The sequence below is a fragment of the Battus philenor genome, unplaced genomic scaffold (genome assembly GCF_028537555.1).
Source record: "Battus philenor isolate CCGP_79_NKW_IND1 unplaced genomic scaffold, ilBatPhil1.0.hap1 SCAF_28, whole genome shotgun sequence".
Lineage (NCBI taxonomy): Eukaryota > Metazoa > Arthropoda > Insecta > Lepidoptera > Papilionidae > Battus > Battus philenor.
The window spans coordinates 3,207,040-3,224,585 of NW_027181691.1; the positions used below are offsets into that span (position 1 = coordinate 3,207,040).

General features: G+C 33.5%; 1 protein-coding gene across 2 annotated transcripts in view; it reads left to right on the top strand.

Moving 5' to 3' along the window:
• Nucleotides 1-17,546, top strand: part of Eip93F (Ecdysone-induced protein 93F) — a 294,791-nt gene that overhangs the window by 87,990 nt on the left and 189,255 nt on the right. For both annotated transcript variants that reach the window (XM_068769418.1, XM_068769419.1), the window contains exon 2: nucleotides 10,771-10,879. In XM_068769418.1, the coding sequence (XP_068625519.1) occupies nucleotides 10,786-10,879 (94 nt within the window). In that variant the 5' untranslated portion in view covers nucleotides 10,771-10,785. The remainder of the gene's footprint in view (nucleotides 1-10,770; nucleotides 10,880-17,546) is intronic.

A 17,546-nucleotide genomic window follows, 5' to 3' on the forward strand; every position in this document is an offset into this window, starting at 1 on the left:
AACTGGTTGGAAGCAGTCTGCATCTTCCGTCTTCGAATGGACGTCTTAAACTTCGCTTGCTCGCTTAGCATTTATTCCAGAACCTTCTGTTCGGCTATATAGGTTAATTTTATTAGATCCATCATTCCTGATTCTTCTCCAGGGCTCATTGAGTGTGGGTCAAAGAATGAGACCCGAAGTGGGATATCACATTTCATTGCAGTAAACATATATTGTTGTAACTTATATGTTTTCAGTGTGGTAATAAAAAATTATGTTTTGTAAAGTTAAGAAAATATTAAGCGAAGTACGTTTGGTATGAACGGGGCTTTATACGCTTCAGTCTCAACGTTTTGTCTTTTTCACGGCTTCAATTTAAAATTTTATTTCCCGCTTGACCCAAAGGGGAAGATGGGGTGGCGGGAGACACTCATTATGACCAATTTTACCCCACTGTTTTTCCTACCATTGTTGCAGCAGTGATGGCTCATTTCTGTCTTTCATTGAAGTTTTTTGTTAAGACGCTCGAGAGAGGAACTTGGGATAGCATTTTTGTGTCATTCGTTTTTTCGGTCGGCCATCATCGCGCGACTCGAGCGAATAGGTCGTGGTTTTCTGGCCTACAGGCGCGTCTCACATCGCCCTCTTGCGTCACTTTTAATACAGATTAAATTTACCTATAAATATAAAATATATAATTGTCGTCGCCGTTTCAGTCCATAGTAGCACTCTGCAAAGCATAGGCCACTCCCAAAATATCTATGGGATATGCTAGAATTCACGCTTGGCAGGCGAGTTTGCGAAATATGTTATATATACAGTCATTTGTAAAATTAAAAAAGACTAATATCTTTTTTAAACTACTGTTAATTGGTTACATCTGACTATTTTTAATTAAAAATTAAAACAAAGAGATAACAACAAGATTTTTTAAAATAAAAAAGTGATCTTTCTGGAATATGATCATTTATGTTTTTTTCTTTTTGAAAGTGACTGGCCAATAACTTCCGGGTCTACAAAGTCTGTACGTACAAATCGTGAGCATTCATTAATTTTAATATGTACTTATACAAATTTTGAAAAAAGAATTGTTATCAGATTATGTGTTATTTCTGTTACTATTAATTTTGTGTAGTGTAGTGCAAATTAGTTGACAGTAAATGAATGAATATTAAATACATTTATTATTTTAAAGCCTACACATATAACCAATAATTATTATTGTTTCCTATCTGTTCCTGTAGACTTTATACTGCCAGAAGTTAGTGGTCGGTCGAATTCCAATATAAAAATTAAGTTAATGTAACATATTTCAGAGAATATAATACATGTTACATTAATATATTATATATTTATTCAACTTATAAAGGTTTATTGAAAATAGATGTGACAGCTTAAATTTTTTTGTTTTACAAATGGGTTATACATTCACTTTCAAATCTAATACATATATAATAACCCACCTCTTTGAGTAAAAAATTCAAACTGTTCAATTTTTTTTTAAAATTAGAACAATAAAAATCAAGAACATAAAAAAGTGAGATTTAAAGAAAGTATCAGTTGGATTTTCTATATATTTTTATTTTATAATATAACTGGCACATAGAAATCGATTGTAAAATATCAAGTCAAAGCACGTAATTAAAAATAATAAAGCACTTTACATAGGACTCTAAGATCAGTTTGAGTATTGTAGACGAATTTTGCATGCGAGGGTGATATTCGAAAGTTTTAGTATAAATCACTACCTAAAGAATCCTTTTTTTAAAGCCTCTAGAGAAATAAATAACGGATTTTATGATTGAATTTTTTAATATTTATTCATTTATTGATTTTGGTAATAAATGATCAAATTAATTATATATGGTATTCAGTAAGCTACCAACAGTAGTTTGGTAATAAAAAAACAATGGAAAATTACCAAAAAAAAATTAGGGTCAAGTATACCCTTACCCAGGCCAATTTAATGTGCACCGCTGTATTGATTCCCCGGCATTCTTTCACACAGGCGCGGAGGAGACCCCCCCTACTTCAACCCACCCTTCTTCTTCGCCACCCCCAAACGGAACTTGGGATAAACGGGAATAAGATTTTTTTCGGGACCTCGACGTGATTGAAGCTGCAAGTTATAATGAGCGACGGAATTACATAAGCCGAAAACCATCACAAAACCTAATCCTCGCGATAATTCAAAACAAAATTCAACTGTTTAACAATTGAAAAAAAATAATTGGTATTCTGACGATTGCTTCTCAGTACATATAGTTCAATACAAAAGTTAACGATCCTTCATGGGTCCGAATGTAGGCTATGTAATAAAAATCCATGAGATATTTTAGATCTTACTTTTTTTAGTTTTAAATCTAAAGTTACAATTATATTGTTAAATTACTCTGTTACTCTTATCTTACTCAAAAATTTTAGTTGATCGAAATGTATGAAACTTAGTTTGTTGGTTCACTTGCAAGGATAATACGTTCAAGATTGTTAAATTTTATTTAAAAAAAAAACAACTGTTCAGTGTCTGACCGGTTTTTCTCAGCATATCAGGATTCCGAGCCGATGGTAGCTTACTACTTATAATTGTAAAATAATACAAAAGTGCGTGTAAATTCCTTCTTAAAGAAAAACATTTCGAACGTGAATTTATGTTTATAATTAAATTGACTTATAGCAATAAAAAATTATTTAAAATCGATTATAAATTTTAATAATTGACTAAAACAATTTCCACCAGTCTTACCAAAAAATAGTAATGGATTTAAAAAGGAACGAATTTTTCTATTGCCATAAAGAGAATTATAAAATACGCGCAGATGCCTGGCTGTAATTTGTTGCAAAAGGAAAAAGTTGTTACAAAAATCGAACACTAATTCCATTCGAAATTTCGACGTACGAATCTAAACGCCCACACTAAATTGCCTAAAGGGAAACGTGGACCAACGCATTTGACTTTTATTTGCAATGCCTCTACGTGGCCATCCACGTGGCTTTAATAAACTTGTTTCAACTGTAGCCGACGGCACTGCGCCAAAACTACTGAACGATCAACAAAAACAAAGCCGAGACGCGAGCAACAGGTATTCCAACCTACAATAAATATACGGCCATAATACACGTGCACGGCGAACTAACTCCGAACGACCCACAGATAAGGCGAATCCCACTTGAAACTTCGACCATTAGCCAGTAGCACAAGAGATAAACGTTATCGCTCCTGCTCTGTGGCGATATATGTGAGGCAGTATTCAAATGAAATCCCAGCGATTCGGAAGAAATTCCAAATTTAAATTCAGAGCAGCGGTGAAAAAAAAATAAGTTTCGGCTTTGAATTTTTAAAATGTGCATTCTATATTCGAGCGAATTTATGATTTGGAATGCGGATTGTTTTTTTTTTATTGAATAATAAAATTTTAAATGTTAGTTAACCTAACGACAATGAGATGCGGTCTGTGACGGAGCGAACTTCCCGCCTATTGAATTTTCGCTTACAAAAGGAAAGTTTTCAGGAAACGTTCCACGGGTTACCGGCTTCGCAGTTTCGTTGCGAAATGTAAAACATTTAAAGTGTAACTTTGACGAAATTGTTTAACGCGAATGGGGCATTCAATTAAACTTTTTAACTGCCAACTAGGCGCTATTGTACACGTACTTCAGAATCAATTTTTAAAACGGTTTTTTAATTATTTTTTTTATGGCACACGTCTGTAAGAATTATATATACGGCCGGAATATAATAAGCGAAGCTAAAACGAATATTAAAACCGCCGTGCATTAGTTACCGCCGTCGATGCTTTCTAATAAATAGAAAAAAATTATATACGCAATACAAGCCACCTTCGAAATGTATTTCAAACTAATTAAAAACATCAATTCTGTGCGCCACCGTACGGGGGAATATTTCAAATACACACACACACGTAGATCAACCCCCATGCACACACCTGCGCGCAAGACGCACACAACAGTTAAAAATAAGTCCCGGGCCATATCCGCGTGAGAGAATGGTCCCTTCACAGACTCCGATAAAACCGTGTATCTGACTTTCTTACAAAATATCGCATTCAAAAATCATTTAATTTTATTACAAAAATATTTCGAACGAAATAAATTAGTTTCTAATAAATAATAATACTGCTTGCTTTTTAAAGTGATAAAAAAGATACTGACTTGTAAAAAACGTAATTGATTGCATTAAGTATAATTAACAAGAAAATTAATATTGCCTACTTAGCCGTGTTATACAAAAAAAGAAGACGCATTTAAAAGACTTATTCAAGGCAAAATGAATATTTCAAGATCTAAACGTCGATCTTACGATGCATATAAACAGTGGATAGATGCTGTTAGATATACTCCCTCTACACCAAGAGTATATGAGAAAAAAAATAATATTTAAAATTTTCAGAATGTGTAGTTACCGCATTCTACTTTTGCGCGGCGGTGTAGTTCTAGAAGTTATCGGGAGGGGGGGAGACGGGCATAGCCGGGTGTCTTAAGGCGGAGAGAGACGGAGCGTTGAAACCGAGTTATCGTAAATTGATCTGGGCCAGGGGGGCCGCTGGGGTGGCGACGACGCGCTACCAAATTTGACAGCGATGGAAATTGGCGGGAAAGATTATTGGTCGCTGGACGTCAGATGTTTTTTTTCTATTCGTATTTCAAATTAACGTGCGTTCATATTTTCCATTCGTATATGTCCAAACTTTTTTGACACATTAATATTTTCCTCTAATATTTTTTAATTTTAATGAATAAAATCGTAGCTATATTTAACATAGCATATGTTTTAGCTACTTCTCTATATAATGCATTGAATCAAATATAGTATTTTCATTGGAACATTTAGATAATTTACTAATCTCCTCGCATATTTTTCAAAAACGATTGAACACAGAAGATATTTGGTTTGACAGACGAAATGTTATTATATACTCCACAACTCGGGATAGAAGCTAATCTTAATAAGTGACTAAATTTTTTAACAAAAAAAATTTTATGTAATTCTTAAATTATGGTGAACATATCATACTTTTTGAGTACCTATTGTATAAATTTTTATACATAATTTTCTTTATTATTTTTATAGAGTGAACAGATTATTAATTATAGACAATTTAAAAAATAAATATACTGGAATAGTAAATATATTTAAAAATATACCTGGTTACTGGCAACGGCGAAAAGAAAATAATTCAGACGAGGCGGCCGTAGGCTCGTAACAAATTGCCCGAATTCGGTCCCTTTGCCCTCCTGACCCAAAATAAGCTAAATAAGTTGGTAACTGGGTCATGTCGTAGGTCAGGGAAGATGACGTAGGTAGTCGAGTATTCTGAAGCTTTATTAGATTTTGTATTGCATGTCCATCGCTTGGTATGTATATTAATGTAAAATTTAGGAACATGTTTTTGTTAATAATATTTGCATTTTAATTTTTAGTAAGAACGGTAAATTTTGAATATCGAATGCTGGATTAAAGCAACCTGTATCTTTATATAAATAACAGTCACTATCTTGATCCCCAGAATCTAAAAAAAAAAAAGATTTTTATTCTTTTTTTATAACGTGTGCTCCGATAAGTCTGCTGTAAATAAAAAGTATAACCAGTTTAAATTTTTACTTAAAATGCTAACAATTTTTGTTTTAATTTTGGCCATAAATTAATCATAAACATAATATACAGGATATTTGGTTTAAAAAGGGTAATACGTAGATCATTTGCAGTATAGCAAAACACATGTTATAGTCTATATAAAAATCAATGAATAAAAATATAAAAATAAAAATATTAAGATTAAACGATTTCAAAATTTAGATTACTATCTATTAAAATCAATTATTGTTTAAAATCTGAACCTGCGGGCTTGGTACTGCCAGAATTTATTGACCTGTCGCACTGCAATAAAAATATGTCCCATTTTTAAAAGGGTTTAATTTATACAGGATGATTAGAATCCGTGTAAAAGCCATAAAATATTTAGACTTATAACCAATCATACTATATTAAGTATTTTTAACAATCAATACCAAGAAGTCTAGCCATAAATAAGTAATGAATTTTAGTCTTCACAAAACACAAGTGTAAAACATCTTATCTTTTCCTATTACGTCTCCAATGGGTAGCCTGACAAAAAATGCCGGCGTACAAAAGTGTGTTCACGTTAGAACGGGCACACACCAGCCAACATCTTAATAACAGAATCGGAACGCTGCGAGCGATTTTAAAATAAGAATATCATAACTGGCCACTCGGGCGCGGGGTGGATTTCGGAAGAACGTTCGCGCCCACCCTCAAGTTTTTAAAATAAGAAAATTTCGTGTGCGTCTGCACAGCCAGTCTACCGAAAGAAATTAATATTAATTTAATCGCTAATTCCTCTACTCATCTCTTGTTAGTATTTTATAATATTTTCAAATTAGCATGTGTATATCTAAATAAAAAGTTTAAATATTTATGACTGAAAGTATTTTTTTTTTTTTTGAGATAAAAGGGTTTATTGAATGAATACGGTACGTATTCGTGGAAGTGGTCGAGCGTTGTAAACGGACACGAAATTTTCGGTGGAGCGTGATATTTTTAAAATAAGAACCTCTTTCGTGGCATATTCCGTGGAGAGAGATTTTCAAATAAGAATAGTTTCGCGATGCCCCCTCCCCCGTTCGTCTGGAGTTTGAAATAAGAATTTGGGGGCTTAGATCGGGCGGTGCGGCGTGTTCGGGTGGGTTGGGATCTCCTTGATGAGGCCGGAGGTTTTTCGTGGAATTTCGTTAGCTCAGGGCATCGACCGGCGGCGTCGATACTCGCTGAATGTTATAGTAATTGGAGGTTCGATCTTTTATTTCGCTGTTTGAGCGCGGGCTGCTCAGGGTGCGGCCGGGAAATTTATTGTTTCGCAGACGAAGTTTTTGCCTTTTAAATTGTGCTTACATTTTTCATATCTATCTGAACTCGACTTCTCGGCTCACGAATTCTCGGTATCTTACGACTGATTTCTCTTCATTTCATTTTCTTAATTAGGTTTGTTAATAGAAGTACGTTCAGATGAATTCAAATACTTTTGACACTAAGAATACAATACTAAATGCTGATTGCATTACTGCTTATGAATCTCCTTATGTACGTACCTACTAAATTCACTCCATCTGTCTGTTTTTATTCAAGTGCTAACATTAATGATCTATATTATTCCACAATACTTAATCCTATTTCTTATGTATTGTTAAAATGCTAACCTGCTGCTTTTTATTATGCGACGTTGTTTATGATACGTATGTATGAATTGACATATTTTACACTAGAATAGCCATGGTAAGATGGCTGTTAATAAAACATTTTTTCGAAAAGGACAGGCTCTGTAGGTTGCGCTCAAATTGAGATTTTTTAACTTTTTGTTTTCGATATGTTCTAAATATATAAATATTTTTTGTCAGATTTCCTGTCTAAGTTTGTTTGTCTTCGTTCGTTTAGCGCATGGTTGTCCACTGCAATGGCTAAGCCCTTCCCCTAAGAGATCTAATGAGGGATATATCACAAACGCTACGCTTGGCAGACGGGTTGGAGATCTCAATGTAGTACTATAGTACGCAGAGAATGCTGCTATCCTTCCTCTGGAGACTTGTTTAATGATCAATAGTAATCCTATACAATGAAAGCCCGAAATTTGAATTTTATAAAATTGTATCTCAGGAAACGAACTCGCGATAAACGGGCGCAAGACTCAATTCTCTACCGCTAAGCTACCATTGTCTAAGTTTATATACTCCTGTGAAATTAGTGCATACTTAATATAATTGGAGAAGTTTGTTTAAAAAAAAACATCATAGCGTTTTCCCAATATACTTTCCAAATGATACGGGAGACATACGTATGATTCAGATTAAGTTTACGCCTTTTTTCTACATTTAATTTATTTTAAATCATCATAGAACTGTCATAAGTCAAGATTAAGTTAATTATATACATTACATTTAAATTTTTATTAATTTTATTAAATTATCTATAACACTTGTTAATAAATAAAAATATGTCAGATTGCTGTTTCTAGTGTCAGAAGGATAGTTAAATGTTTTAGTTTAAAATGTAAATCTGATTTCAAAATTTAACGGAGTATTTCGTTGGTGTAATCTCAAGTCTGGAACACAAAGTTTAATGTAGACGCCGAGAAACCTTTTCGGCGGTGCATAGATATTGTGCAATGCATTTTGAACGAATGAAATATTATATGTATAGAGTTATTTGTAGAACTGTCTGTATGAGTGATTGTTTATAGGTATGAAAGCTTTATAGGAGTGAATATGTAAACAAAAAGTTTTAAATCTATTGCACCTTCCGAAATATATATAAAGTTCACTCTGAAATACTTTTTTATTGGAACACGACACGCAAGTAACTTCTGGCAATGCAAAGTTTATAGGGATGGATAGTTAACAATAATTTATTTTAATATGTAGTAAGATATATAATTTTTTTGTTACTGTATAATTGTTATGTTATATATTATTTTTGGCATAATTACCTTTTTGATAGACAGTACCATACATTAATTGGTAGCAAATAATTTATAAATTCACCTGTTTAAAGTTTGTACAGTACCCTAAATATTGCACAACGACTTTTGAAAAGAGACAATCGGCTTATTTCTTCGTAGAGCATTATCTCTATCCCACACTACTTATGTGACGTTTTATCAGTCGTCCGAAATTAGCCGATTGTGTCTTTCTAAAGATCGATGTGCAATATTTATTGCCGGGTATTGTATGTACGAAATAAATATAGAGAATTATATTAAAATTATACACTTTATTTAATAAACAAAAAACTTGTCCTATTATATAGCGACAGGCGAGAGGTGCTTGGGATCGAACTATATCACTGTATCAAAGATATTGTGAGAGACAAAAAAACACGTCAAGTTTATTATGTGCTCTTCTGAGATCAGGGTGCGTTTGGAACCCTCGTAACTTTAAGTTGAAGGATGATGCTTAATCTCATCTTAGCTTGTATTAAATTGATCTCGTGAAACATTATTTTAACGTTTACAAATTTATTATTTATTTTATAATGATCGGAAGAGAGCATCGACCCATCGCTCCGGCGAGTCAAGTCAGACTTCTTTCTATAAATAATTTTCTATCTTTTAATTTTAAGAATTCCTTCTTTGACATCGATGGGTATTGTTTAATATCAGATGAATAAAATAAACTCAGGTACTTTCACCTACATATATAATTTGTCTGTAAAACTATATCAAACATATTTGTCTATACAAATAAAAAATGAAGTGTATGTTTGTAATATCAAAATGCATATGAAAGTAATAAGTACCGTATGTATACTAAAATTATTTTTTTTTAAATTTTTGTCTGTCTGTTCGTTCCGGCTAATCTCTGAAATTACTGAACCTATTATAACAAGACTAATACTGGCAGGTAGCTTGTTTAATAAGGATCATGCTACTTTTATTTTAGAAAAATACACGAAAAAGTACTGGTGTTTTTTTTTTAGTTAAATTCCACCCGGACGAAGTCATAAGCACAGCTAGTTTAATATATATACAGAATTATATGTTGTAGCCAGTAGGAGCGGCGAGAGTATACCTTCCACTAGTTGGACGGATAACATTTAAAGTCGCATGAAACGCTGGATGCGAGCATCGGATGACAGGTCATCGTGGCGATCTTTGGGGGAAGCCTATACCTGGCAGACATCTATCAGCTGATGATGATGATGATGATGTATTTTTAAATTTAAAATGTAATTTTAAAATAATTTAATAATAATAATTCAACCTGGTTCTCTTCTTATGTTTAGCCCATAGACGGCCATTGCAAGGCATATAAAAAAATATATGGGGGGGATTTACCATATTCTATAATAATGAGCGATCGCAGTGTGTTATTATAACACATAGAACGCTGCTACCCATTCTCTGAAAACTTGTTTTTGGGCAGTGTCAATAACTAATGTACAAAGTGTAAATTATATAAGATTGTGTCCCGGGAATCGAACCCGTGATTTGCGACAACAAATCTCATTGCCCTACAGCTAAGCTACCACTGCTCGTACATAATATAAATATACTATAATAATATAATATAAATAATACAACTTGTTTAGGACATACTTTTTAAAGGTTCGCAAAGTTGCACCATTTGTCAATGTGATACAAGTGTTTTTAATTTTTCCTCGTGTGAATAACTTTTGGATTATTATTTTCTAAGTTTCACGTACTATAATATTTAGTATACGTATACAACAAGTAGTATTGTAATAAAAAAAGTATCTTATGGACTCTTGACAGAGGAGAGCGGGTTTGGAAACTTCGTAGCTGAAGATGCAATGTAAGCGAATCGTTCGTGTATCTCGAACGGCAGTCGAAATCCGAAATCGTGTGTTCTGTTTCATTTTTCCAAATTTTGCTTCGATATTTGACTTCTTCCTTTCGTATTAATTTGAATTTATCGAAAAGTTTTTAATGCAAACCATATAGCCCAGACGTGACCAAGATCCTTGATAGTTCGAGGCATTATTCGAAATTTGAATTTTTTACTAGCCTCAATTTAATACGCATTTGAAACACTCAAACGAACATTTTGTTTACAAAAATTTACTTTTTTAATATTTTATGACAAAAGTAATATCCGTGTATATGTATTTTTTTCCTCTATTTATTGTCTATGGTGTCTAAAAATTTGTAACTAAATAAATAAGTAAATTTTTGACAAATATAAAATTGCATTCACAAGTAAAGATGTGTATACACGTTAGTTGATGTTAAAGTGTATTCGCAGGTTCGCACGTGTGCCATGGCGGAGTGTTCATTCGCGCGCTGCCAGCAGGAAAGACGAGCCATACGCAAGGAGCTGCAGCGGTGGACGAAAAACATGGTCTACATACTCGGTGAGACTGCGATATTGTTACTTCTCTTTTTTTATCAGCTGCCAGTATCGTCTGATTTATTTTAAACCAATTATCCTTACAAATAGTTTGAACTTCGAACGCAATCAGGGGTGATTTCTTGATGATCCTCAACTGATAAAGATAACAACACACTATTCACAGATAATAACTCGCTTGATATTTAAGAGAAATTCAACCTGATTTTAGTTACTTTTGACCTCAATCTCCTCAATCTCCTCAATTGGCCTCATCATTAAATAATTCTATGTCGATAATGACATTAATAAATGAATAAAGATATGTCACTTCAAAGCTGGTTTAGTCCAACTCTAAGTCTCTGATAGTGGAACTCCACAGTGCGGAATCTATACTAGACTTATGATCGTAATTTGCTGCAGTCGAAGCTGCAGTAGTACTTAAAATAAACTTATCGTCATTCATATATTAATGACATATTTTTCAATTATACACAAATAAGGTAAAATATTTAAAAATTTTACAGACCATACGCTAAAGGCTTAGTAAACGAATTGATAAAAATGTACTTTATTATCTGTGAAAGTTTCTTTGCACTTCCGCTTGTAGTGATGTTGCATATAATCTGTAACCGTAACCGAAACCTTCGGATATTTTAATCGAAATATCCGATACAATATAATGTTGCGAACTCAAATATGACATAGTTTTAATTTAAAAAATAATAATAATGAATCTAGCTAAACACAAGACTCGAAAACGGCTCGACTAGACTAATTTTTTTATGTCTTCGTCAAGGCACGAAGCAAGTACCGATGGACATAAAAAGGCAAAATTGTAAGAAAATTAAGAAATATTACTTTCTAATCAAATACAAACTACAGAGTATAAGTATAATAAAACACTTGTGTCTAGATCATCATCATCATATAAGCCGTTAGACGCCTTCTGCAAGGCATTAGCTTCCCCTAAAGATCACCACGTTGACCTGTCTGGCGCTGCTCGCATCCAGCTTCCTCCTGTAACCAAGAATATGTCGGTTCACTTCTTGGAAGGGCGACACACGCCTCGTCATATATTCAAATTATCTGATATATATTTGACTTCACCCTAAACCAAAAAATGGGTGATGATATATATATAGAAAAGAAGATATATAGATAATAGAAAAAATATTTGTGTATGTAATCATTGTTCGTTAGTAAGGCATTAAATAAATAAAGCGATCATTCTTAACTACGTTTTTACACTTATTTTTTCTATTAGACTATGAAAAGTCAATTACTTTTGACAGTATTAAATCTAAGTATTAAATATTTATTCGATATGCTTAAACAACATAATAATGTTACGTAAAATACAGTTATAACATATACTGCTATATTCTATCAAATAACCGATAATACAACCAATGTATCCGTATCCGATATCTTATGCGGCGCGCAACCCTGGCCGTAAATGGTTCGTCACTCACTGGAGTGGAAAGTGTTATACACTCAAGGGCAAGGTCTAAAGGATTGGGGTTGGGGGTCCATAATTAAAAACACCTTGAATCCCTTTGTCACCTAAGTATGATATTTAACGTCGCGGGGAGGCTTTTGTGCAAGGTGTACTATTTTTTTTTGTAAAAAAGTAAATTCGTTGAAAAGCGTTAAAGTTTTAGCGGGATTTGCCAAGTGTCTGAATTGTATAGCGACCTCTGTTCACGTTTCAGTTACAAAATAAAATTTTAACACCGCCCGAGTGCTACAGATTAAAAAGGATCTAAACGTTAAAGTACAGTTGACAAATTAAACTACTGCTTTTAAATGAATGTTGGCAATTTCGTCGGGCATCTTTCTTTTTTTTATCAAAGTACCTTTCGTCATTTATCCCATAAATAGATCGTAACGCCCAGACTAAATTAATCAGCGGAAAAAATGCAGTTTAGTAGTTGGGCACTGAATAAAAGCGGACTACGTCAACGTCGAGTGCCGAGTAATTTCCTACGCATTTTCGCCCAGACGCAAAGTTGTTAGACTCTCCAAAATGTTTCCAGTGCGGCCAACTTTACGCAATAAACCCTTTCCTTCATATGCGAACGAAGTTTTGTTTTACTAGGGAACCCTAAAACGAGCAACAACACAAACAAACGAAGCGAAGCCTTGATTATTAAACCTCATATCAGAACGAATGCATACGATACAAGCAATTATATGTCTTATGTATCAAGCAATTCTGTTCTAAATTGTTAGAATTCATATTAGCATTAAATAGAGTTGAAATAGTGTCTTATTGTTCAGATACAATTACATTATGATACTGGTAATTTTTGTGAGTGAATTTATAGATTAAAATTTAACTGTGCAATCTGATTTGTTTTTGTTATATGAGGTTTTATATCTGCTATATTACAACCTATTCATCTTGACTTGCGTTACACGATTTTGTATCATAGCCAATCTTTTTGATACCAAAAGCGCCGCAAAGGTTTTTATTTATACAATAAAATAAAATACAATTATCATATATATGTCATGAGAAGGAGTCCAGTTTGATAGAAACTTGGATCAGATTGAGCTATAGTGGCATCCTTAACATTATGCTACAAGAGTCTCAAACTCGCCCTGTTTAGAAAAGACCCCAACAAACTCAGACGGACTAAGAAAGCCTTTCACATTCGATATTCGAGTACCGTTCATATATGTACATACGTCGAAGTAACCGCGTGGTTTTAAAACCATGCAAATTTTGATAAATCATCTATGGCAGGATTTAAAAAAATAATTATCTAGAATAAACTAATATAAGTTGATTATTGGTGAGTATAAATAACGACGCGACAGAATCGAGTTGTCTGTTTGATATCAAGACACTGTTACGCTGTTATTCAAATAAAGAAGATTCTCCGAAATTGTTTTGAATTGGTGATATGTTGTAATCATCACCATTTTTATTATATCAGCTGAAAGATGTACAGCGAGGCAAAGGCCTGTCCTAAAGAACAACACCACCATCTTGCGTTGCCCGCATTCGGTAATTCCCCGTGACCATTACTATATTGTCCACCTGGAGACTTGTGGTTAGAACTTTTCGGTAGATACTTTTATATTTCAGAATATAATATATGTTTATTATAATTTTCTGCACTACGATTACGGCAGTTCCGTTGTGCAGTCATGCCGCTTTTTCCTCTGCCCCCACCTCGCCGCGATTGCCTAAGGCGCGGTACATCGGTTTCGGTAGCACTACTTTTTATTTACATATTTGTCATTATTAAAATTAATCTCGTAATGTGCGAATGCTTCTTTTCCTAACTTGCATAGCGATGCACCAAAAAATGTGGGCACGTGGATATTGGCAGTTGATTGGTAATTTGGGTATCGATTCGAACGCTGGACCGTGCGCCGGGCGAGCAGGTGCACGTCGCCTGCATTTCTCAAATAGCTTTTAACTCATTTAGTCGCCATTATACGGGGACAGAAGCCTCGCTAGCATCGCTCGCAATTATTTAAAAATGCAAAACCAATTGTCGTTCCCTGAGTTTTTATGAGATCGGGTGGAAAAAGAAATATTACAAAACAGACATATTTACTGTGACTGTTGATTGATTTCTTCTTTGACAATTAACCTGGTTAAGGAAGAAAAGGTCCAATATTTAGCCACTTCCGCACATGCAGTGGTAGTCGTGCAACAAAGTCTAGACTCTGTGTTTGGCACTAATCAGTGTAACATAACTGCTGAAGATGCCCCGTGGAGGGGTGAGACACGTGTTGAGTGATTTGACGGTGGCAGTTGTGTAATTCGCATTGTTTGCCGCATACGCATTTATCAGCGGGCTGGCGGGCGGTGCACTTTGTTGCACGACTACCTTGCATGTGCGGAAGTGGCTAGTGGAACTGGTCCTTTTCTTACTTAGGATGGACTTCCGCAAGGTAACGCCTGATAGTATTAAATATTTAACCTGGTTAACTTCTATTACAAGGGTCCTTCTTGGTGACCACCATTATGATGTCAATTGCAGGACATAGACCTCAACCATAGACTGAATACTGAACTGGAAGTGGCTTGCATTTAACGATTTTAACAAAAACGTCTGACCATCTTGTGCGTATATATCCTACGCTAGACCTGCCGGTTCGTGGACTCCACATCAGAACGCTAAGACATCTGTTGTTGTTTCCTTTACGCGCTATATGACCTTCTCACAGCCATCATGCCAATCTGTAGAGCTATATATCAGAAATATGTAGCATAGTGTGGTGTAGTCTTTCGTATTTTAAAATCCTCTGTTATAAAGTATTAAGTCCGTCAATGCACATTGTGTGTAAAAAGTGTGAATTAATATATACATATAAATAATCCTTACATCTCTTAGCTTATTTTATCGATAATATTCATCTTCTTTTTTAATTTTCTAATAGCATTTGTAGCAGATCCTTGAGACAGAAAATTAAAAAATTGCACTAAAATTTTAAAATTAGAATTACTCTCGAAGATACGGCTATATGACAGTACTCTATGAATTTCGCCCGTTTGGCTGTTCACGTGCTGCAAATTCATGTTTGCGTTCAATATCTATATTAATCAATATATTTATAAGTAAAATTATATATAAAGTTCGTCATTAGTACACATTTCACTAGTTAAATATAACTTTAGTTTATTATAATTAAAACATTTAGAAACCATTTGTTATACAGAAATCCTTTAGTTTATTCAATGGCAAACTTAGAATTGACCTATCAACATAGTTTACTGTAAATGCCGCCCTTCTGTGAAATAAGTTACTTGCGTCAATTAGCCTAATTTTTTTTTCACTTTTAAAAGGTGTATAAACCTGCCCTACTTATTAATATCACAAAATGATTTTCTTTTTAATTGTCTATGATATATTTGGATTGTTTTTATGCATTATAATATTAAGTATATGTATATTATGTACTTTATTATTAATTTTATTTTAAGACATCATATAACCATGCATTGTCTCCTAATATCTACGAACTGTACTTGGATGGCATATATCATACATTATATATATTATGACAGACACACGATGAATAAAATAACTAAAAATATACTCTATATATTTTTTAAAAAGTTAATAAATCCTTCATTGATATGAGAATACGTAAATTTTTTAAAAAATTTCCATTGTATTTTCTATACCTCCTTTTTCGTTTTAAATAACAATTAGAAGTATGTTATCAAATACATTTTATTAAAATATTCAATGCTAATGACAATATATATCTTTTTTTTTTGAAAAACGATAGGAAAATAACTTCTGACTGTACAAAATTTTCAAGGACAGATAGTGAACAATAATTCATTTAAAAACAAAGCAATCTGCATTTGGGAAACTGTTTTTATTATTATATTATTATTATTACGTTTTTTATATTAGTAAAGATTTATTTTTGGATAGCGTGTACAAAACATTCACAACAAATCATCTGTACATTCACATCTTTGAAGCCATTACACCTCAACGCTTAAAAAGTAGAGCAAGTAAATTGTTGTGTGAATTTTCATTACGTAAATGTGAAACTTAAACATAATTTTATTTTCTGTTTGCCTAAAGAGCTAGGTCGTTGTTTCCGCAAGGGTTAGACGCCTGTAACCGCTGCAACAAGCGGACGAGTCGATATTCCAGAAGTTGGTGCCACGCGGCGGTATCCACGTCGATTCGGTCCCAGCTCGGATAAAGGCTAGATCGCGTTGCGCCTAATTCTACGCGGCAATGCGGACCGATTGCAGTGGCCGTTCCACAGTGGCCACATTTCTCTTAATTGTTATCATTTGATAAAAAGAAAAAAAAATTCCTATTTCTTTCTTTTTTTTTTAATTTAATACATTAATTTTAAATTCTATCGAATAGTGATTTTTATTAAAAAAATAAATTTTGAAATTTATTTCGTTATAATCATCATCGCTTTAACTCTAGGACTACCCACAGTTTTCCAAAAGAAAAGATTGTAAACCTGTATCCAGGGTCTTGAAAGGATCTAAACCATATCGTGCGTATACCGTGTGAGTGGACGTCTTGGGCTGTGCTTGCGGATCCGTGATCTCCACCATAGAAATTACGTTTCTATGGTGGAGAAACCCCAGCAGCTACAAGTTCAGCGCGATATATCGTTTGTTCAGTTTTAGTTTTTGTTTTCAAATGTTCTTAATTTTCGATAGTAAAGCAAGTTATTTTGAAAAATAAATTTGAAAAACCTTCATACGGATTCACACCGGCGTCATTCTTGAGATGTGTCTGATGTGCATCAGAGACTATGATAATGATATAAAATACCTAATGGATTAGTGTTTCGAAATTGCGAAGAATATATTTTTAAGTAGTACTTATTTTTCTATAACAATTCTGGAACAAAAGCTGGTCGAATAAATATCTTATATAATAAAATAGCTGTATCGATAAATACATACATGTAAGACCGACTGTATAGCCGCTTCTAACGTATCTTTGTACGTGTATGGAAGAGGCTTATATCCAACACTCTATGTTACATACCTATAATTAGTTATTTATGTAAAAGTTTGAGGAAGGTTAATGTTTACACCGCCTATTTTCAATTTTAATTTTAACTTACAAGTGCACATGTTAAAATGAATTAAAATAATCTGTCTCTGCAGATTTTGTACTGTCTGAAAATATAGCCCTTTCGCATTCTTATACAAAAAACAAATTAATGAACAT